This window comes from Mesocricetus auratus, unplaced genomic scaffold, assembly GCF_017639785.1.
Source record: "Mesocricetus auratus isolate SY011 unplaced genomic scaffold, BCM_Maur_2.0 Super-Scaffold_100010, whole genome shotgun sequence".
NCBI classification, from domain to species: domain Eukaryota; kingdom Metazoa; phylum Chordata; class Mammalia; order Rodentia; family Cricetidae; genus Mesocricetus; species Mesocricetus auratus.
Window position 1 is genome coordinate 62430358 of NW_024429194.1, and position 22482 is coordinate 62452839.

General features: G+C 53.9%; 1 protein-coding gene and 1 long non-coding RNA gene across 2 annotated transcripts; one reads left to right on the forward strand and one right to left on the reverse strand.

The window, feature by feature from the left end:
- Nucleotides 1–890: 890 nt before the first annotated feature.
- On the forward strand, nt 891–21736 carry Itga5 (integrin subunit alpha 5). The gene is made up of 30 exons (XM_013111374.3): nt 891–1323; nt 7617–7747; nt 8263–8375; nt 8491–8611; nt 8829–8890; nt 8985–9030; nt 9265–9390; nt 9574–9618; nt 9724–9767; nt 11467–11523; nt 11703–11755; nt 11979–12187; nt 12445–12636; nt 12821–12866; nt 13018–13119; nt 13285–13340; nt 13441–13595; nt 13922–14059; nt 14155–14222; nt 14483–14633; nt 14723–14815; nt 15029–15108; nt 15224–15304; nt 15415–15520; nt 15931–16083; nt 17360–17443; nt 17551–17664; nt 19206–19307; nt 19946–20068; nt 20674–21736. Exons 1-30 carry the CDS (start codon nt 947–949, stop codon nt 20755–20757), a joined length of 3312 nt encoding a protein of 1103 aa, XP_012966828.2. The 5' UTR covers nt 891–946; the 3' UTR covers nt 20758–21736.
- On the reverse strand, nt 10159–11982 carry LOC121142848. Its single transcript, XR_005879959.1, has 2 exons — nt 11148–11982; nt 10159–10308 (listed from the first exon to the last, which is right to left on the reverse strand). It is a non-coding gene; the product is annotated as an uncharacterized LOC121142848 (long non-coding RNA).
- Nucleotides 21737–22482: the final 746 nt, after the last annotated feature.

A 22482-nucleotide genomic window follows, 5' to 3' on the forward strand; every position in this document is an offset into this window, starting at 1 on the left:
AGGGAAGGGGATTAGGGGAGATTCTAGGCCTCTCTCCCCATCCCCCAGACTAAGATAAAGACTAGAATCCTGAAAGGTGATCTCATCACACACCGCCTGAGCTAGGAGCTGGAAAGGTACCTCCACTTACTAAAGCCCTTTCCTCTGGCCATGGGGGTGATCATGCAGGCCAAAAGAAGCCGAAGGTTGGTTCCCTTTGAAGACTCCCCATCACCACCATCACATCTGCCATCTGTCACATATCTTTCTGGAATTTCTCCAGGAAATCAGACAATTTGATGAAGGCACTGAGTTGGGAGTCTGACCACTTGGTCAACTGCCAAATCCAAGAAAGGGCCATAAGAGAGACTCTCAAACCCTACGTTAGAGAGAAGCCAGAGAACTGAGACAGAATGCTTCTGTGTCAGAGACCCCAGACTCCTCTATCAGCTTGGGGAGGGGCAGTCACGGAACTCCTGCAGCCAGCGAAGCTGCTCCAGCAGGCTGCCTGGAAGAACTCAGTGCCTGGGCTGCAGAGTCCCCAATCCAACTGGCCCGGACCCAGGCACCCGGTGGCCCCGGAAGGCAAGGGGGAATCCCTGTTGGCTGGACGCCAAAGGAGTCCCTTGTCTCTCGACCCCAAAGCTTCTTTCCTGAATAAGTGAAGAAGACCCCCACACACACTGTTCAGGCTCCCTCCGCCCCCCAGAGGTGATTCCTTTCCTCATTAGGAAATTCTCTGCTCCCTTTTTCCAACTACTTTTCCGAGCGTTTACGTTGTACATCTGGAAAGGAGGGGGAGGAAGGAGGGGAAGCGGAGAGGAGGGCGAAGAACCCGAGCCCGCCCAGTCTGAGCCAGGCCAGACCACCGGCCTCCAGCTGGGGCCTGAGCCAGGGGTTCAGAGGTGCGGCCCCCCACGCCCCTTCGGGGTGCGGGGCGCGGCCTCGGCGTCCCGGGGACCCAGGAATGTCCCCCCGCCAGCCGGCCCGGCGGCCAGGGGGAGGGCCCAGCCGGGAGTTTGGCAAACTCCTCCCCGCGTTGAGTCATTCGCCTCTGGGAGGTTTAGGAAGCGGCTCCGGGTCGGTGGCCCCAGGACAGGGAAGAGCGGGCGCTATGGGGAACCGGACGCCACGGTCGCCACAGACTCCTCTCCACGCGGTGCCGCTGCGCTGGGGGCCCCGGCGCCTATCGCCGCTGCTGCCGCTGCTGCTGCTGCTACTGTGGCCGCCACCACTCCAGGTTGGGGGCTTCAACCTAGACGCGGAGGCCCCGGCGGTGCTCTCCGGGCCCCCCGGCTCCCTCTTCGGCTTCTCCGTGGAGTTTTACCGACCAGGAAGGGACGGGTGAGTGACGAGATTGGCGGTGGGAAGGGGGCAGGGAGCCACCTGGAGATTGGGGGCGCGCCGGGGTCTGGAGGCGATCAAGACTGGAGTTTGAGGGCGGAGTTTGAAAGGACTAGTACTAGAGTTGGGGGCCCAAGCTAGAATTGGGGGCCCGCGCTGGAACAGGGAGGCACCGTGGCCGACGTGGAGTGTGAGAGCGGTGTCGAGACGTGTGGCATGAGAAGAGGACGGGAATCTAGAAGCTGCAGAAGTGCAGGCAGGGTCTCGGGCCAACCAGGAGGAGAGAGCGCAGGGTCTCTGGCGATTTGTGGGCTGCTGGGGACCTGTGGCGAGTGGCAGTCGAGGGGGGCGCGGAGGCCTTAGGGAGCATTGGAGGAACTTCGAGATCCTCCGTGGGGCCATTGAGAGGGTTGAAGCTGGGTAAGCGCGTGCAGTAAGAGGGAAGACAAGACGGAGAGGGTCGGGAGGTTATGTGGGGGCCAGACTCATCCTCCCCTCCCCCATCAGCTCAGACTGGGGAAAGACCGGGGAGAACGGAGACTCCCTCCTCTTTCTCCTCAGTCTCCTACGTCGCGTCCCACCCCCCAGTCTCTTCAGGCAAAGAGATCCAAAAACTTGGGGAGAATCCCTGGACCCTAGCACTGGGGGTGCTGGGTCTAAGGGCGGGATCAGCCCAGGGCGGTGCACGGATGTGTCGGGAGGGGTGTGTGTGCGCGCGCTGAAGGGGGGTGGGAGGTTTCCCTCTAGCTCCAGCTCTTGGAAGGAAGAGAAAAGCTGATTTCCTGTAGCTTGTCGGCTGTAGTTGAACTGAGACTCAGACTTCTGGGACTAGGGTCGGAAGCTGGGGAGACTTAGGCTCTCTGGGCTCAAGAGCATCAGAAGGAAGTTTCCTGAAAATCTCTATGGAGAATCCTTATTTCCGGGTAATAAGCAGACCCAGACTGCTAGTGTCTGGAAAATGAGTGCCCACAGGCTTGGAAATCAGAGTTAGAGGCCACATTGGAACAAAAGTGTTTGTTTAAATAAAGGGAGGACGTTAGGAAGTAAGAGGAAGATGACAGTCCCAGCTGCTGGGACAGGGAACCCAGCGCCAGATTCCTGAACCCCTTCGATGACAACAGTAGTTGTTTCTCCTCTACCTCCAAACTCTGAGCCTCTCTCTGCCCACAGCACCCCCCCCCCATCTCAGGGTGTGATAGGACCTTTGTCAGAGGTGAGCTGATTTTACCTGTCTATTTAAATAGGGGTGGGGGAGGGGGCTAACTCTAGCTAATTCAGTTGGGGAAGGGACAATTTTGTACTTTGTCTGGGGGACTTAGGGATGGAAGAAAAAGATAACTAGGCCCCAGCCGTTGAATTTGGGCTTTTCAAGGTCCCCACCCCACACCCTGGCCTCTTGCCCAAACCTCATTGCATCACCCTGTCCTGGAGTCTCTGCAGGCCTTGCCTCCCCCAAGGTCCCCCGAACTTTTTACCACAACCCTAATGGAGCACAAGGGATGGGTGTAGGATGTTTTCCCTCATCGGGGTGTCATTGTCTGGCTCTATACTCACCCTTATCCCCACTCAACCCCACGCAAAGGCGTCAGTTCTCTTTTAAAACTGACACATCTGTTGGACTTCGCACTCTTTGTCCCCTAGGTTTGTATTTGGCCCCTGGCCTGATCCTTCAGTCCCTGGAGCTTCTTCTAAAAGAGGACCCAGCCTCTTCATCCCACCCACCCCCACTTCATCTATGCTCCCAAGAGAACCCAGGTGTCCCGCTCACTTTCTACTCCCCCTCCCTTTGCTGTGTGTAACCCTCTTAGAACATTCTCCATTCTGCCACCTGTGTGCTGGCCTTGGACTCCCTTCTTGTGGGAATACTCGGCCCTGTGATTGTGGTCTCAGTGTTCTTAGTTTCTCCTGTATCACTTCTTCTGTTGAACAATGAAGAGAACAGGGTGAGCCCGGGCAGCAAGGGGTGAAACCAGGCAGCCCTGGGTGTGAGTGCTTGCCACTCACCAAAGAGCTGGGACTTGAGCCCTTGGAGTCCAGCCTTCCCTGGATCATGGTGTCTAACTTATTCTAAGGACTGAATGAGACAATATCTACAAGTGCCTGCCCACATGCAGGCAGCACACGCAAAGCATGAGTTTTATGGGAGAGTCCCGGTTCTGATTTTTTTTCCTGGCACCAACTTCATTCCTATTTTAAGTTTTCCTCCATTTCTAGCTTGCTTTCATTCATTCCCTAACTATATAGCCAAGGATGACCTTGAACTTCTGCTCCTACCTCTCCACAGCGCTGGGATTCCAGGCTGGCTCTGCCACGCCTTCCATCACACCTGGCTTCTGGAGATTGAACTCAGGGCCTGTGCGCATGCTTGGCAAGCAGTCCACTGGCTGGCACTGCTCATCCCCAGCCCTCACATGCTTGTAGTGCTTGCTAATAACTGATAGTAACAATAGTCGCTCACATTCCTCTATGCTTTCATATTACTTTCTCGCTGGATTATTACAAAAGTCCTATGTTGAGCAGAGAAAATATTATTGCTTTAGAAGTCATAAAAATTCAGAACTAGAAGTTAGTTTAGGGACCATTCAAAAACAGCTCATCATTGAGAGAGAGAAGTTAAGACCAGAAAAGGGAAAGTGACTTAGCCTAGGACACTTAAAAAGTGAGCCAGTCTGCTGGAGACAGCTCTTACTCAGCCAACCAGATATGTGTGTGTGTGTGTGTGTGTGTGTGTGTGTGTGTATCCCTTTGGGATGTATATGGGGTTCTAGAAGCAGATGTCCACCTCTGGCCTGGCTAGGGGTGAGGTAGGATTGTGGGAGCTGGGCCCTGACCCACCTGTTGCTCTCTACCCTGACCTTGTCAAGCAAGGGAGTCAAACAGTAACTGAATATTGAACAGGGGCTTGGTTAATCAAAAGCCTGGCCAGGGAGATAGTGAAGAAGAGAGGAAGGGATGTTTTGGCAGTGGGGCAGGCAGACCAGGAGCCAGGATCCCAGGTTTCTGTTCACATCCTGGGAAAGATTCTGAGCAACTCTGGAAGGCTTGGACTTAGTTTCCCCATCTGTCAAATAAGTTGTGAGTCTAGGCCAGCAGTTCGGGTAATGCCAGGACTGAGGTGGCCTTTCTCTACCGTGTGCAGCACCCACAGGGCATTAGTCCTAAAGCCAGTGGGTGTTCTGCACAGTGCCTCCTAGATATGGCCATCTGTCTCAAAAGACTAACCAGACCCTCCAAGCTCTGAGGCTTCCAGGTAAATGATGGCAAGCATTTCTTCCCTTGGACTCTGTAATAGAGTCTGTCAAGCTGCATCTACTGGGAGATAATTCATGGTCTTTTTTGTCTTTTATGAACCAAGAGTAGCTATAGCTGCCAATCAGAGTTTCTGACCAGCCTGAGATAACCAGGTTCCCCACACAAGTCGGTGTAACGCCAGCCAAAAGCAAATGTACTTGAAATTTTAATTAGTCGGGTGTGCCTTATCAGGTAAATGCATGACTTCCGTTAGGCTTTCTGTAATATTGAAAATAGCCCAAGGACCCTCCCTTGGTACCCTCTTGGATCGCTATGAGGATTCTACTGCTGCAGGATTTAGGAAGCATCTGTTAGGAGGAGAATAGGAGTAAATAAGCTTACATGGCAACCTTGGCACAGACACCTCAGCTGGCCTGTGCGGGTGCTAGAATGAGGACTGCTGAGATGGACACACCACTAACGCCTTAGGCAGATGCCATGCTTGGACCATGTGGGCTGAGCTGGAACCATGTTTCCCCTGTCTGCATTCTGGGATCCCCAAGCCTTCACAGAGAGAACAGATACGTCCCTGGCCTGTGAGCTTATCGGCTTCACGGGCTTTGTAAGGGCTGCTGAACTATCCACTCCCTTCTCAATCCCTCCACAAATGCAGGTGGTATGGGAGAAATCTGGGGACCTTGACAGAAGCAGAGAAAGAGAGGAAACCCAAACCCATTCTGAGCTAGGGCAAGAACCAGAGCCCCAGCAACTTGTGCAGCTGCCTGGGTCCCATGCTGTGCCCTCGCTGTTTATGTTATTGTTTCGGTTTGGTTTTTTGAGACAGGGCTTCCCTGTGCAGCTCTGGCTATCTTGGAGCTCACTCTGTAGACCAGGCTAGCCTGGAACTCCGAGATCCAGATCCACCTGCCTCTGCCTTTGGAGTGCTGGGATTAAAGGCGTGTGGGCCACCACACTAGAGACCCTCACTATTTTTTTGGAGCAAGAGGCAGAGGCTAAATTCTCTGTGCCAGCTCTAGCTGTAGAAGGACCACATCCTTCTCTCCTCTTCCAGCCCTGGAGTTGCAGCTTCTCCATGTGGTCAGCTTCAGGCATTCTTACCTGAGGAAGGTCACTGGGTCTTTGGAATGGCCGCTCAAACCTCTAATTGGTTTTAATGCCTGAGTGAGAGAGAGGTGAGACCCAGTGGGTGTGAGACAAATGGAGAAATTCGAGGTTGGAAACTGACAGGAAGCCACAGGCTGTAAACATTTCCTGTCCCCAGGGTAACTGAAGCTGGCACCTCCCCTCTCCACTCTATAACTTGAGGCACCTTCTGCTGTCCTCCCTTTTGCTCCTCTGGACCCTGCTGTCTTTATTCTCACCTGGCCCCTTACCCTCCTTCCATGCCCCACTGGGACTGCCTTCCCTGCTGCTCCCATGGCTTGCTCCTCTTAGACCCTGACCCTCCCCCCTCAGATCTGTGAGCCTATTGGAAGACACGCCTGCCTTTGTGGCCTCTGCTAAGTCCCTTCTTGGGCCCACAATCCTAGTGATAAAGGCTGTGATACTGCAAGAAAAGGGGGTGCCTATTGGGACTGTTGAAACCTGAAAGGGTGCAGAGACCTAAGATCTGATATCAAAGAAAAAGAAGAAAGGAATGGCTCAGCAGTTAAGAGCACTGGCTGCTCTTCCAGAGGACCAGGACTCAATTCCCAGCACCCACATGGCAACTCATGACTACTCATAATGCCAGAACCAGGGGATCCAATGCCTTCTTCTGACCTCCTCTGGAGCCAAGTACCCACATGGCACATAGACATTCAGGCAGAATATCCATACAAATTAAATGAATACATAATTTTTAAAAAAGGAGGAGACCCAGGAATCTAAATCAAGAGGGCAAGCCGTGCTGGGGACAGTCGAGCAGAGAGGTTGAGGAGCAATGCCGATGGCAGCAGGGGAGGAGAGCAGAGGCCAAGGCTGGCCGTGACACTGGCCCAGAGCTGGGGATGCCAGGGAAAGCTGCCGAGGCTGCCAGATGCAGTCCTCTCAGGAGACCCTGAGGAAAGCGCCAAGAGAGAACAGGACTGTGGCTGTGCCGAGGACCTGGAGGCGAGGCGCCAGGGCTGGTGGAGGAGAGCTGTGTGGAGACCCCAGAGACAAGGGCCCAAGGCTGGTAGAGGGCAAATGCCAGGAGCCATCCGTTGGTGGAGGACCCCTTCTCCGGCATGTGTGTCCAGGAAGAGGATCCAGCAGGACAGGACTTGGATTCAATCCTCTGGGGTTGCTTTGTGGTAAAGAGGGACGGGTGAGGCAGAGCCCCAGCTAAGAAGGTGAGATCCACCCTGGGTGGCAGGGTGCAGGGTGGGCCAGCCTGGCCCAGGAAACAGCCTCTTTTCACAGGGCTCCATCTCCTCCCTCCTTCTGCCTGAATTCCTACACTCACCCTTTCCTCCAACATGCCCCAAGACTAAGTGGCTGGTTACCTGGTTCCAGCTCAGGGAGAAAATTTGGCTTGGGAAGAGAGGAACCTGGGGTTCTGGGGCTAGATTGTCCCCACTAATATATATTTTTAATTCACTTTCAACCAAAGGCTATATGTTGCATGTGGTACTATTTTTGTTTGTTTATTTGTTTTGCTTTTCTCCCGGGTGCTAAGGGCCTTGCATGTGCCAAGCAAACCCTCAGCCTCTGGGCCACAGCCTCATTTGGGCTGGGCATCTAACCTCGGCAGGTAGACAGAAGAGATGCAGAGGCTGGAGTTGGACCCTCTGACCCTTGTTCCCTTCCTGGGAACTGACTCTGGTTCCTTGTCTCTGGTAGCAGAAGGTGGGAGAGTGGGGGGGAGGGGAGGGGCTGAGTTAGTGACAGCAGCACATGGGGAATGCCTGACTCCAGCCCCTGCCTCTGGCATCTGTGGCATCTTCTGAGATATAAATACAAGCCAAGGGACATCTACCCCACCCCCACTTTTGGCCTAATGGTCTGGGTGCATCCTGCCACCCGAGACTGACCTGGAAATAGGACCCCCTCCTAATCCACGTCTCCTTTCCCCTTCACAGGGTCAGTGTGCTGGTGGGAGCACCCAAGGCTAACACCAGCCAGCCAGGGGTACTGCAGGGTGGTGCTGTCTACCTGTGTCCCTGGGACACCAGCCCGGCCCAGTGCACTACCATTCAATTCGACAGCAAAGGTAGGGCTGGAAGAGTTCAGGGAGGATCCTAGAGTAAGCCGGTGGGTGGGCCTACAGCTTGGAGATGGGTCTTGGGATTCCTGCTGCAGGGGTGCAGCCAGAGCAAACATGCTCTCCCAGCAGTCATCCTGGTGCTCCGATTCCTAGCTGTGGGCTCCCAATGGCACTCACTCCACGTTCCCAGCCCAGCCCAAGGAGGGCGGGCATGATTCAGAAACATGTGGCTCTCATTTCCACTGAATCACCCACAACTCTGGGAGGCCAGGGCCATAACACAAAAGACAGAGGAGGCTTGAAGACGGTTCTTTTCCTAAGCTAAGTGATAGTGCACAGCAGCCATGGTGTGATTCAGCTGCTGCCCTGGGGAGTTCAGCCCTCAGGCAGATGGACCTGAGGGAGCTGAGGATATTCCGCCAGCACTTCGAGAGCATTCGCTCCATGCTCAGGGTTTAGAAATGCTGAGGCGGTCACCTCTCTGAGAACCAGTATGACAATCTCCTTTCAACTTCCCCAAGGCCCCCGGATCCTCGAGTCCTCACTGTCCAGTGCCAAGGGAGAGGAGCCTGTGGAGTACAAGTCCTTGCAGTGGTTCGGGGCAACAGTTCGAGCCCATGGCTCCTCCATTTTGGTGAGGGACCAGTGGGACCAGTGGTATGGTGGCTAAGAGTTGAACGGTGGCAGAGAAAGCCAGGCCTGGTTGGGGAGTTGTTATTAGGCTAACCCCACCCCCACACCCCTACCAGGCATGCGCCCCACTGTACAGCTGGCGCACAGAAAAGGAGCCACAGAACGACCCCGTGGGCACCTGCTACCTCTCCACAGACAACTTCACCCGGATTCTGGAGTACGCGCCTTGCCGCTCAGGTAGGGGCCAGAGTGGCATGAACCTCTGTGCCTTCTTCATGAGAGGGTCGCAGGTGCTCAAGGGCTTTCTCCTCGTGGCTGCCAAGCATCAAAATGTACATTTTCAAGACTGCTCAGGAGACTTCTCTGGTCTCCTTTTCGGCTCCTGCTTCTCTCCTCCTCCCTGTCAGCCCCTCCGTGCGGAGCTAGTTCATCTCACTGTCTTCTTCCCTCACAGATTTTGGCAGCGCAGCAGGGCAGGGTTACTGCCAAGGGGGCTTCAGTGCTGAGTTCACCAAGGTGAGAGGTGCCCGGGGAGGGAGGGCAGTGAGTGAGGGTCCAGGGTCAGCACCAAATGGCGCACTCATCCCCTCCTCCCCTCCCCTCCCCACAGACTGGCCATGTAGTCCTGGGTGGACCTGGGAGCTACTTCTGGCAAGGTAAGCCCTCCCTCTGCTCTTCAGGCCTTGGCGCCACACCCTTTCCCCATTCTCGGTCTGAACTCACTAATCTTCCCTTCTCCACCCCTCAACACCCCAGGTTCACATCTACCTCCCGACTCTCGTTCTAGTCCATCACCCTCCACATAATCCCTTTCCTTTATCCAAACTTCTGAAATCCTCCCCAAAGCACCCGATACCTCCCCCCGGTCCATCACCCTGCTCCCCTTCCAGGCCAGATCCTGTCTGCCACTCAGGAACAGATCTCGGAGTCCTATTACCCAGAATACCTCATCAACCCGGTACAGGGGCAGCTGCAGACCCGCCAGGCCAGCTCCATATATGATGACAGCTACTTGGGTAGGCAAGCAGATGGGGAGAGGATGGGAGGGGAAGTCAGGGGGCGTCTCTCCTCACTCAGCCCTCCCCGGCTTCTCACACTCAGTGCCGCCATCTCCTGCCACGCTTGTGTACAGGCTGACTAAGAAGGGCGTGGGGGTCCCAAAGGAGGCAATGCTAACACCCACCCACTCTGTCCCCCAGGATACTCTGTGGCTGTGGGCGAATTCAGTGGGGATGACACAGAAGGTGAGTCTCCAGGCTGGGCCAAAAGGGGGCCTGGTGGGGGCCCAAACAGTGTTCTGGGTCTACCCTGTCCTTCCCTCAGCCCACCAGTATCTCTTCTCTTTGCAGACTTTGTTGCTGGTGTGCCCAAGGGGAACCTCACCTATGGCTATGTAAGACCCTGCCCACCATCTCCTGCCTCTCACCCTGGCTGGCTAAGTGCAGAGCCATGTGTGGCCTCCAAAAAAGAGATCAGGACACAGTCTTTGGGGAACAGACAAGATCTCAGAAGTCTAGTTCGAGGAAAGGAAGTGAAGTCAGACATGGGTTCAGATTCTGGCACTGATTCTGGATAAGTTCATGTGTCCTTTTATTGCTACACTGTCCCCTGCTTAACCTCTCTAAGCTGCTTCTTCCATGTACAATGGGGTAATAATAGTTCTGACCTCACCAGGCACTTGTAAAGGATGGCAGCACTTGTGAATGGTTAGGTGGTGTACAACAGCCAGCTGCTATCATTAGACCATGACAAGAGCCCGGGCAGATGAGGGCCACACACGGCTGTTAGGTTAATACCATTTATTAAGGCGAGGTGAGAGATGAGACAAGTATGCGGGTGAGACACACAGCTTCATCTTGACGGAGTCACTGCTCTTAGGCCTCTGTGTCCTTCCTAGGCACTGTCCACTCGTGATGGTCTTCCCCACTGTAGCCCTGTGGGGTGGAGAACAGCCTTGGCAGCTTGCACACAAGCAGTGGTCCTAAGACCATTACGTTGCTTAGGGGCAGCTGGATAAATATTTAATATCAACTAGTCCCAATTCCACACTCTTTCTGAATTGGAAGTTCCTGAAGAGCAATTGAGGTAGCCTAACACACTTCAGGAAAGCGGTGACCTCTTTCCAGAGAGGGTGCATCAGAGAAGGTTCTGTGAGGGCTCCACACAGATGGGGCAAGAGGGAGGCACAGGCGTGAAGAAGACGAAGCATAGGAAACTGGAACTAGTTTGTCGCCTCACAAGCAAAAAGAGGGTGAGAAGAGTAAGGGAAGATTGAACAAGCAGTCAGTGGGGCCAGACACCGGAGCTTAGAGGGCCAGCCAAGAGACAGACTGGCAGTGGCTGCAGTAACAGCCCTCCGTCTGCTCTCTGGCTTCAGTGCCAGTAGGAGGAACCCAAGGCACAGAGGCTGGATGCCCATCAGTCCTGGGAAAGCTCACGCCACGTCTCCGCAGAGCAGCGGGGCAGAAAGAGGACCCAGGAGACTTGGAGGTCTGCTAGGCCAAGGGCTAAGAGGAAACAGGGAGATGCGAGAGACTTGCAGACACTGGTGGTTTTGAAACCCCAGTGTAGAGTGAGCATTAACTATTGCTCACCTGGCCGGGCGTTGGTGGCGCACGCCTTTAATCCCAGCACTCGGGAGGCAGAGGCAGGCGGATCTCTGTGAGTTCGAGGCCAGCCTGGTCTACAGAGCGAGTGCCAGGACAGCCTCCAAAACTACACAGAGAAACCCTGTCTTAAAAAAACAAAAACAAAAAACAAAACTATTGCTCACCTGTTCTTGCCAAGCTCTTCTTTAGTCTCTGAGAAGCAAAAAACCAAGACCATGCTCCCAGTGTAGTGAGAAATCTGGTAGTCCCACTGATCTTATATTTTAGTCACCAGAATCTACTGGGTAGAGATGAAAATCCTTAAGAAAGACGAAGGAAGAAGGCAAAACAGCAAGGGGACAGAGAAACCCTGGAGGTGTGGGGAGGGCAGGTAGGGAAGGGGTCAGAGGAGTGCTTAGGTGCCCCAGAAGAATGCCTGTCCCATGTGTCCCGATCTTCGACCATGGGCATCCAGGACCAATAGGCCTTTCTCTTCATCTTCAGGTCACCATCCTTAACGGCTCAGACATCCACTCCCTCTACAATGTCTCAGGAGAGCAGGTGAGGACATCCTCGCTTACTGCAGGTTGGCCCTCTTGCCAACTAAGCCGCAGCCCTGGACCAATAATGTCCAACTTCCCGCTTTCTCTAGAACCACTGAGCTTCCTCTCACAGGTCCCCTCGGTGCTGTTTACCAACTGCACCTCGTTCTGACCTCCCGCTGTCCTTTGTCCCCACAGATGGCCTCCTACTTTGGCTATGCTGTGGCTGCCACTGACACCAATGGAGACGGGTGAGTGATGGGAAGGGGTGCGTCTTCCAGACCTGGGCAGGAAGAGTGGGGTTGGGACAGGGCAGGCAGTGTGCTCCTGGATTCTCCGTCTCCTCGGTCAAGGCAAGGAGAGGGCAGAATGCTTAGGAAGGGGGCCTGGGGGTCCAGAGAGCCTGGGGTCTCCTGGGGCAGTAAACTGACAAGACAAGGTTATCAAGATGCGTCGTTCTGCCGTCTTCTGCAGGCTAGATGACCTGCTGGTAGGGGCGCCTCTGCTCATGGAGCGGACAGCTGATGGGAGGCCTCAGGAGGTGGGCAGGGTTTACATCTACCTGCAACACCCAGCTGGCATAGAGCCCACACCCACACTTACCCTCACTGGCCAAGATGAGTTTGGCAGGTTTGGAAGCTCCTTGACACCCCTGGGGGACCTGGACCAAGATGGCTACAATGGTAAGTAAGCATCATGGCCCAGGGGGCTGAGGTTTGAGCGGGGGCTGGTTGGTCAGGAATTTAGGGGGAGGGTTTCTGTCGACTAAACTAACTACCCACATCCTCTTGAGTTTCCAAGCACATTGGGGTTTAAAGAGATTTAGAACAGGAATTGACAGGTAGATGTGAGGGGAGGGGGATGGTATCTGGAGGTTTTGTGGTAGGGATTTCCACCCTGACCTCCTAACTTGATGACAAATGTGTGTTATATCTTGCAGATGTTGCCATTGGGGCTCCATTTGGTGGGGAGACTCAGCAGGGAGTCGTGTTTATATTCCCTGGTGGCCCAGGAGGGCTGAGCACTAAGCCTTCACAGGTTTTGCAGCCCCTGTGGGCAGCTGGCCATACTCCAGACTTCTTTGGCTCCGCCCTTCGCGGAGGCCGAGATCTGGATGGCAACGGATACCCTGGTAAGTTGTGGCCATTGCCCCTTCATCTTAGACAGTAAGCTCCAGGGTGCAATTCTCAGCAGCTGCCACCAGATGGTGCAGTCACCTAGCTCAGGCCTCCTTGAGCCATGAAACTAGAAAGCCTAGGAAGAAGGGATCCTGATTTGGGGCTTGCTGTAAAGGGTTGTACCTTGGCTTTTTGCAGATCTAATCGTTGGGTCCTTTGGTGTGGACAAGGCTGTGGTGTACAGGTATGAACTCAGGGAGGCTGAGGCAGCCTGGGCAACTAGAAATGCCCCTTTAGAACTAAGACTGGGAACATCGGTACACAGGGATTGGTGTTCTGGGCTGGGTGCCCAGCCCTCAGGGGAGCCTTATTTACCACACATTCACTCTCTGCAGGGGTCGACCTATCATATCTGCCAGCGCATCCCTTACCATTTTCCCCGCCATGTTCAACCCAGAGGAGCGCAGTTGCAGCCTGGAGGGAAACCCTGTGTCCTGGTGAGCCGAGCCGGGAACCCACAGAGATCTGTACCCGTCAGTGGGTGGGGTGCCATGTCTGCCTCAGGAAGGAACAAACAGGGGTGACCTAGTCTGGGTCTTTCTGAGGCAGGTGGGAGTTCAGTCCCAGTCATACTCAGCTCTTTCTCCTCCGTCTTTCTCCAGCATCAACCTTAGCTTCTGCCTCAATGCCTCCGGAAAGCACGTCCCCAACTCCATAGGTGAGGGAGACTGCTTGAGTGTGCAGGCCATGGAGTGGGGTGGAAGGAATGAGTCCCACAGATAGGAGAGACAGACTCACACCATGTCTCCTGGCCACAGGCTTCGAGGTGGAGCTCCAGCTGGACTGGCAGAAGCAGAAGGGCGGGATTCGGCGGGCGCTGTTCCTGGCCTCCAAGCAGGCCACCCTTACCCAGACCCTGCTTATCCAGAACGGGGCTCGGGAGGACTGCAGGGAGATGAAGATCTACCTCAGGGTATGGCTTGAGGGTGAGGGTGGCCTGGCCTGGGCAGATGGCCACATAGAACAAAGGATTTCGGCAGTGTGTGTGTATCCCTGTCCGTCTGTCTGTCTGTCTGCCTGTCTGTCTGTCTCTGTGAGGTTCCCCCTGACGGGCATTGGGTTCTTGAGAGGCTAAAGAAGTCCTTCTGTCAGAAGATCCAGACATCGGGTGCCTAGACCCACAGAGCACTGGGGATTGTCAGATTTGGGTCCTGAGCAGATAAAAAGAGAAATGAGGCCAAGAAGCAGGGCCCTGAGCCCGAGTCCCTCCCTCATCTTGTGCACGCTCTCCCATCCCAGAATGAGTCAGAATTCCGAGACAAACTCTCACCGATTCACATTGCCCTCAACTTCTCCTTGGACCCCAAAGCCCCCATGGACAGCCATGGCCTCCGGCCAGTCCTACACTACCAGAGCAAGAGTCGGATAGAGGACAAGGTAAGGAAGGAACTCGGGAGGACAGCCCTGGCACCTGAGGCAGGGCCCTGGGAAAGGGGTGGTAGGACTCCTCTCAAAGCTGCCCTGCTCCCCAGGCCCAGATCTTGCTGGACTGCGGCGAAGACAACATCTGTGTGCCTGACCTGCAGCTGGATGTGTATGGGTGAGCGGGGCTGTCACGTGACAAGCCAGGGACACCGTAGCTGTGAGGTCTGCAAGCGTCTCTGGGTTTCAGCTTTGTCTATGGGAAGCATTCGTGGCTCCGGCTCTGGACAGATGAAGCTCAGTACTGCGCATGTGGCACCTCGACTTATGCTTGCCAGAGCTAGGCCCCGTCAGCAGGGCTAGTCCTACTGTGCTGCTACCATGCCCCGTTGCCTTGTGGGTTCGTTCCTCAGTGTCCTTTCCCTGTGTCCCCTCCAGGGAGAAGAAGCATGTGTACCTGGGTGATAAGAACTCACTGAACCTGACGTTCCATGCCCAAAATTTGGGTGAGGGTGGCGCCTATGAGGCGGAGCTTCGGGTCACAGCCCCTCTGGAGGCTGAGTACTCAGGACTTGTCAGACACCCAGGGGTGAGAAGGGACTCTAAAGTGGGGCTGCAGTGGTGACCCCCTCCGGAGGGGTGCCAGAGCCTGACCGGCCTGTGCCCACCTGTCCCCAGAACTTCTCCAGCCTGAGCTGTGACTACTTTGCTGTGAACCAGAGCCGGCAGCTGGTGTGTGACCTGGGCAACCCCATGAAGGCAGGCACTAGTGTAAGTCAGGGGTGGAAACAGGGCTGGGAGAGAGGCAGGCACTAGTGTAAGTCAGGGGTGGAAACGGGGGGGGGTAGGTGGTGGCTGGGAGAGAGGCAGGCACTGGTGTAAGTCAGGGGTGGAAAGGGGGGCTGGGAGAGAGAGAGAGCACAGGATAGGGCGCCCCGACTACCCGCCACATCAGACAGTCCCTTTCTCCTCCCTGTTCCGCAGATCTGGGGTGGCCTTCGGTTCACTGTTCCTCATCTTCAAGACACTAAGGAAAACATCCAGTTTGACTTCCAGATCCTCAGGTAGGGAGTGACCACACCCGTGCTGGGACTGAGCCGAGAGTAAAATAGGGGCGAGTGGGAAAGCCTGGGCCCGGGGTTCCCGTCAGACTGCTCCACCCTTGTCTCCATCCCACAGCAAGAACCTGAACAACTCGCAAAGCAACATGGTCTCCTTCCGGCTCTCCGTGGAGGCTCAAGCCCAGGTCTCCCTTAATGGGTCAGTGCCCAAGCGGAACGGGGCCTTTAGACGGACTGGTGATGGACTTCTAGGGAAAGACACTTGGATTCCCCTTGCCTGCTCTAAACCATCCTCCTCCTCCTCCTCAGTGTCTCCAAGCCTGAAGCTGTGCTCTTCCCAGTCAGCGACTGGTATCCCGAAGACCAGCCTCAGAAGGAGGGAGACTTGGGCCCTGCCGTCCACCACGTCTATGAGGTAAGGAGGGTTGGGAGACAAGCCAGGGGTCAAGCCACATGAGGGAGAAGAGAGGAGCCAGTATAAGACATAGTAGCTAGGACCTGGGTTAGTGGGGGAGAAGAGTCCTGAGGGTCATTGAGAGATAGCCAAAAGAGGAACACGCCAGTCCATTGACTTACAAAGGAGGGTCACATGAGGAGGATTGCTGTGAGTTCTGGGCCAGCACGATCTATACAATAAGTTCCAGGCCAACCTGGGTCCAGAGCGAGACCTTGTCTCAAAAGTGATGGCTGACATGGATTTTGTAGCTGCCCTTGGGTGTTCCTTCAGTGCTCAGACAGGAGCCCCAATGCAGTGTGTGTGGGTGGTGACCAGGCCTGCGTACCCAGCCAGCCTTCAGTTCTGAGAGTTGTGTTATTCCCTTTCAGCTCATCAACCAGGGCCCCAGCTCCATCGGCCTGGGCATGCTAGAGCTCAGCTGTCCTCAGGCTCTGGAAGGCCAGCAGCTCCTCTATGTGACCAGGGTGACGGGACTCAGCAACTGCACCTCCAACTACACCCCCAACTCACAGGGCCTGGAGGTGAGGACCGGGCATGAGGTGGAGGACAGGCTGTGTGGGGTTGGGAAAGGTTGTCTGGAGGCTACTGGGAGTGGTGAGGAGACAGGCACCTGAAAGATCTGGAAGGAGAAAAACAGGTCCATATCCACTGCGTTTCTGTCCTTTGGCCTGAAATTGTCTTCACTGTCCCCTGGTGTGCGCCCAGATCTCTGCCGCCGTGTTCTTCCAGTGAGACTTCTTCAGACCTGTCCTCTGGCCCTCTGAGAGCGGGTTTGTTTGTAAACAACACTTAATGAAGTAAGGGCTAAACGGAACACTGTCAAACCCAGGAAAAACCCCCACATCAAATAAAACTCACAAGGTCCCCACACTCCTAGAGTTTGCATCTGATGAAGGCTGGTAAACAGTAGGAAGTAAAAAGAAAAATAATTGGTTATTGAAAAGTGATGAAACCTGGCATGTAGTGTACACCTATATCCCAGTACTTGGGAGGTGAGACAGGAGGGTCAGAAGTTCAAGATCACCCTCAGCTATGTACATGAGACCCCGAGAGATGGATAGAAAATGAAAGTGCAAAGCTACCCAGGTGTGGCTGTCCTGCCTGTAACTTTAGCACACTTATAATCTTAGTCACCAGCACTGAGAGGAGGCTGGGGCAGGATGATAACCACACCAGTCTACATAGTGTGTTCTAGGACAGCCAAGGCCGCATAGTAAGAGCTCTTGAAGGAAAGAGGGAAAACAGACAAGTGGCCCTGATATGATGTGGGATACAGAGTTGACTTAATGATGGGAAACCTCTAGAACAGGTAGCCATTAGCCTGGTGGGACACTTGCCAAGCATGCCCAAGACTCCAGGTTCAATCCCAGCACTGCTAAATGAACACATTAAGCAACAGTTCAGCTGAAGGTTTAAGACACGGCTGAGGACGTGCTCGATGAAGGGAACAGTAGAGGCCCTGAGGCAGGAAGGATTTAATGGTTTCTTTATACAGCTCCTACTTTAGTTCAGAACAGGTAGGCTGGCTGAACACAGGGACAGAGACAGAAGCAGGGCTCCCGCTCTGGAACTCAGGTTCAGGCTGACTTAGGTACTGGATGTAATGAGCAGGAGGGACAGCTAAGAATGTTTCTTCCAAGCCGGGCGGTGGCGGCGCACACCTTAATCCCAGCACTCGGGAGGCAGAGGCAGGCGGATCTCCGTGAGATTGAGGCCAGCCTGGTCTACAGAGCGAGTTCCAGGACAGGTAGGGCTGTTACACAGAGAAACCCTGTCTCTAAAGAATTTCTCTTGCAGTTGGATCCGGAGAGTTTCCCACACCACCTGCAGAAACGAGAGACTCCGGGCAGGAGTTCTACCGCCTCAGGACCACAGGTTCTGGTAAGTCATTGCAGGGAACGAAGTTTGTTCCAAGTACTGGACACCTGTTTGAGCTCTCAGAGTCACCAGAGCAGAATTCTGGGCTCAAATGCCTTCTTTCTCTCCAGAAATGCCCTGAAGCCAAGTGTTTCAGGTTGCGTTGTGAGTTTGGGCCACTGCACCGCCAAGAGAGCCGGAGTCTACAGCTGCATTTCCGAGTCTGGGCCAAGACCTTCCTGCAGGTGAGCGAGCTTTATGCAGCCGGAACCCCAACCTTTGGGCCCAGCTGTACTGATCCTGTTCTTTCCCTGCTACTGCCCTTCCGCCTCTGCTGTGACAACTGTACAAACTTACACACAAGCTACAGCTCGCCTCCCTCACCCTGCTTTAGACCAGGTGTGTGTCCTTGGCGCCACCTCATGGCCACAATAGGAGCAACTCTTTCCCTTTCCGGCCCCGGTAGAAAAACAGTACAGCCCACCATGGTGAGCATGATGGCACTCACTCACCTTTAGTTCCAGCACTCAGGAGGCAGAGGCAGGCGGGTCTCTGAGTTCGAGTCAACCTGGTCTACATAGTGAGTTTCAGGCCAGCCAGGGCTGCACAGTGAGATCCTGTCTCAAAACAAAAACAAAAACAATAAATAACTACACACACTTAAAGAAAATCAGGCTGGAATGTGGTGATGCACGATTTTAATCCCAAAACTAAGGAGACAAGAGATAGAGGCAGGCAGATCTCTGAGTTCAAAGCCTGCTCTGCAAATCAAGTTCCAGGACAGTCAGGACTACGCAGAAAAACTGTCTTGAGAGAGAGAGAGAGAGAGAGAGAGAGAGAGAGAGAGAGAGAGAGAGAGCCTGTCTCAGTGTATGGACTTCAGCCTCTGACCCACTGACACATGGACTCACACACACCATACATACACAGGAAGGGAAGAAGAGAAGACGGCCCTGTGAAGTCGCTCAGTGAGAGGGTAAAGGTGCCCGCCTTCAAGCCTAACCACCTGAGTTTGAGCTCCAGGACCCACCTGAAGAACGAGAATTGACTCCCTCTGACTTCAGTAGACAAGCCATGCCATGCACATGCCCAAGCACACACAAATACATAAATGAATGTTTAAAAAATAAATAAGGAAAAGGGAAAGAGGGCTGGGGAGATGGCTCAGTGGATAAACTAACTAGTTGTTCAATCCTGACCACTTGGGTTTAATTCCTGGACCCCAAGGGAAAAGCTGAGTTAAGGGGGTCGTCTCGTCTGGGGTGTGTAGCACAGTGGTTGAAACGAGCGATCCGGCCTCAACTGGGTGAAAGGCAAAAACTAACTGTAAGAGCTATCCTCTGACCCCACATGTGTATCGTGGCACACGTGCACTGGCACGTACATGCATACATACATAGAACACACATATGCACATACACACAGAGAACACACATGTACACAAATAACTGAAACTGAAAAAAAAGCTTTTGATAGAGTAGGAGACAAGATGAATCCATAGTGAACAGGCAAGCAGAAGCAGGAAGAGGAAAAAGTCATTTACTGAACAGACATTATGGACCAACCATAGTCCTGGACTATGTTGTTTAAAAAGATGTTGAACAAGGCATTGTTCAGTTGTAAATGCTCAGTTTCACATTTATTATTTTTCATAAGGAATATCAAGAGAATCAGAGTGAGTGAGCCCATGATAGGGAGAAATCACATCCTGAGACAAACCGTGGGCAAGTCCTGTGTCCTCTAGACCCCAAGAGGGGCTGCCCTGACCTCCTTTCTCCACCCACAGCGGGAACAACAGCCGTTTAGCCTGCAGTGTGAAGCTGCATATGAAGCCCTGAAAATGCCCTACCAAATCCAGCCTCGGCAGCTGCCACAAAAGAAACTCCAGGTGAGGTCAAGGTCAGAGGTCTACTCCAGGTGAGGTCAAGGTCAGAGGTCTACTCCAGGTGAGGTCAAGGTCAGAGGTCTACTTCAGGTGAGGTCAAGGTCAGAGGTCTGTCTGGGTCAAAGAAGGCAGGCTAAAGAACATCCGAAACTGGATGAGGACGTGCGTACAGACTGGTCTTGCTTTGTGCAAATACTGCCTGACTGTAGGTCCAGAAATAAAGTGACCAGGCAGATTAACATGTGTCTCTGCTTTGGAATTCACAGCCTAGAGGGCAATGACATCAGTGTGACATTGTGTCAGTCTATGGAAACATGTCATAGAAATACCTGAACCCAGTCTTACAGACTCAGAACAGACTTCCCGGAAGGAGTGGCATACGAGCTGAGGCCTGAAGAAACTAACTAGGCTAAATGTTCCAGAAAGAAGGATTCTGGGTGGAGAAAACAGCCCATGTGAGAGCACAAAAACAAGAGACACAATGAACACCTTTAATCCCAGCACTTGGGAGGCAGAGGCAGGCGGAGCTCTGTGAGTTCGAGGCCAGCCTGGTCTACAGAGCGAGTTCCAGGACAGCCAGGGCTACACAGAGAAACCCTGTCTCATTTATGTGTTCTCAATGTCATTTGGCTTGTTCCCAGGTGGCCACAGCCGTGCAGTGGACCAAGGCAGAAGGCAGCAATGGCGTCCCCCTGTGGATCATTGTCCTAGCCATCCTTTTTGGCCTCTTGCTCCTAGGTCTGCTCATCTACGTCCTCTACAAGGTCAGCCACGCCCTGCCCCTCCCCTGGCTTGGCTAGCCTCCTGCCAGGCTCTGCCTTTTACACAGTAAAATCCAAGAATCTATCCTGATATTTGTTTTCCAGCACAGGCCCCCGTCTCTGCTTCGGCTACTCACATCCCCATCCTGCCTTTTTGTTATTGGACCCCTCCCTTCAGTCTGCAGCCCCCAGTTTAGAAAGAAGCCTCCTGTCGCAGGATAAGTTTGCCAACATTGCAAAACCGCAGATGGCAAATACATGGTGGCATTTGTGCTGTCATTTCCTCAAAAACCCTGTGGCAGTTACTACAAATGAGCATATCCTACAGGTGGCAGCTACTGCCAGGCAGTCAGAGGTGGCACTTGAATTGAACCCATTTACCCTTCCTTTTCTTAGCTGGGGGAGTTTCTCTGATAAAAGATTGCCCCATAGTAAACTCCCGACTTGAGACCCCCACATCCATTGGGCCCCTTGGGAAAGTATCTGAACTTGTATTGAACAGCCGCTTTGGCAGGATGGGGAAGCCGGAGGCAGGAGGGTCGTCATGCCCCTAGGTCCCTGGTAGAGCGAATATGACCTCTCATTGTGCCTCCTGTCTCATCCATCAGCTTGGCTTCTTCAAACGCTCCCTCCCGTACGGCACAGCCATGGAAAAAGCTCAGCTCAAGCCTCCAGCCACCTCAGATGCCTGAGTCCTCCTGATCCCAGACTCCTGATCCTGAAGAGCCGGTCCCCTACCTGCCAACAGGGAGGGACCAGGCACTTCCTGAAGGTGCTGAGGACTGGGGAGAAGCTGTTCTTCCCAGCCCAGAGACATACTTGAAGGGCCAGAGCTGGGGGACAAGAAGCTGGGGATCCTCCCCCCATGCACTGTGACGGACCCTCGTTTACACATGCCCTCTCACGGATGGGGGCCTCAGGTCCAGGGAACAGAAGCCCCAGCCTTTCTTCAGCCTTTGCATTTTGGAGAGTTTCATGAAAGCAACTCGGGGCCGTAATTAGGGAATACAGTCATGGTTCTCTGGGCCGAGCATGCCACCAGGACTTCCTGTCTGCTTCCAGCCTGCAAGGATGCATCTTTGGCCTTCCCAGAGATCCAAAGGAAGCCTGCAGCTAAGAGCCTAAGACTTGGGGAGTGAGCCCTGGCAGCTCCAGTAGCCCCCATCCTGGAAGGTCAATAAAGAACACTAACGATGGATGGCACTGCAGGCCAGCTCAGGACAGTTCCCAAACAAAGGCCGATGCTGGCCCAGACCCATGTCCAGGGTAGTCAGAAGGAAAATGGAGCCAGACCTAGTCTGGGGCCTGGGGTTTATCTGGAGCCCGGTCTCAGATTCTAAGAACCTACGCTCACAGACCCAGGATGGCATTTGGGTCAGCTGCAGACTGGGCCTAGGGCTCTGTTCATCGCTGACTTAGGACAAGTCAGGAATTGCCCAGGACCCTAACCAGGCCACAGTGGCAACAGATCTGGAACCTCAGCCTGGCCAAACACAGGCTCACTCATTCCCCAGAGAACGGAGAGCCCCAGGCTTGCCAGACCTGGGTTCTGCCCACCAGCTGCACTGATGCTGCCCCTCCTACCCACCCCTCCCTCTGCTCCGGAACCCACCCCCAACTTATTTAAACTCTGTTGCAAGTGCAATAAACCCCACCCACTGCCCCCACTGACCAAAGTTGCAGTCTGTCCTTCCACCCTACTCTCCAGACCCATCCTAGACCTAGAAAGCAGGGCAAGAAGGAAATCCACTCCCATGGGCCTATTCCCACTAGGAGCCAGGAGTGAGAATCCCCCACCCCAGGCTCTTCTAGATGATTAAAAGACAGGGGAAGGGAACTAGATGCGGTAGCACATGCTTATAATCCCAGAATTCTGGAGATGGAGGCAGGAGGATCAGTTCAAGGTCATCCGTAGCTACACACTACAGAGTAAGTTCAAAGCCTTCCTGGGCTACATGAGACCTGAGGAAGAAAAAGACTAGAAGCGCAGAAAGGAGACAGGTAGTGGTGGTGCACAACTTTAAATCCCTGTCCTCAAGAGGCAGAGGCAGGTGGATCTCTGTGAGTGCGAGGCCAGTCTGGTCTACAAAGTGAGTTCCAGGACAGCCAGGGCAACACAGAGAAACTCTGACTCCAAAAAACAGGAGGGGAGCCTGTCTCTGCTCCTCACCCAGCCCCCACCATATCTGGACTTCCCTACCACCAAGGAGCAAAGAAAGAAATCTCTCCTATTTGGGGTTGAGAATTATGGAAGAACGCAGAGAGGTCCCAATGAAAGGTGAGAAAAGACTACAAACACTCACCTGGGCTTCCCTTAAATCAGAAAATAAAATGAAAGGAAAGCCCATTAGTTTTTCTGTTTGTTTTGCACATTTTGTGTGGATGTGTGGGAGGGGCCACATGCCACAGCACAATAA

Coding starts and splice junctions, on each gene's coding strand:
- Itga5 (XM_013111374.3), top strand. CDS start 947: ATGTCCCCCCGCCAGCCGGCCCGGCGGCCAGGGGGAGGGCCCAGCCGG. Junction 8,612..8,828: donor GTACGCGCCTTGCCGCTCAG/GTAGGGGCCAGA, acceptor CTTCCCTCACAG/ATTTTGGCAGCGCAGCAGGG. Junction 9,768..11,466: donor GGAACCTCACCTATGGCTAT/GTAAGACCCTGC, acceptor CTTCATCTTCAG/GTCACCATCCTTAACGGCTC.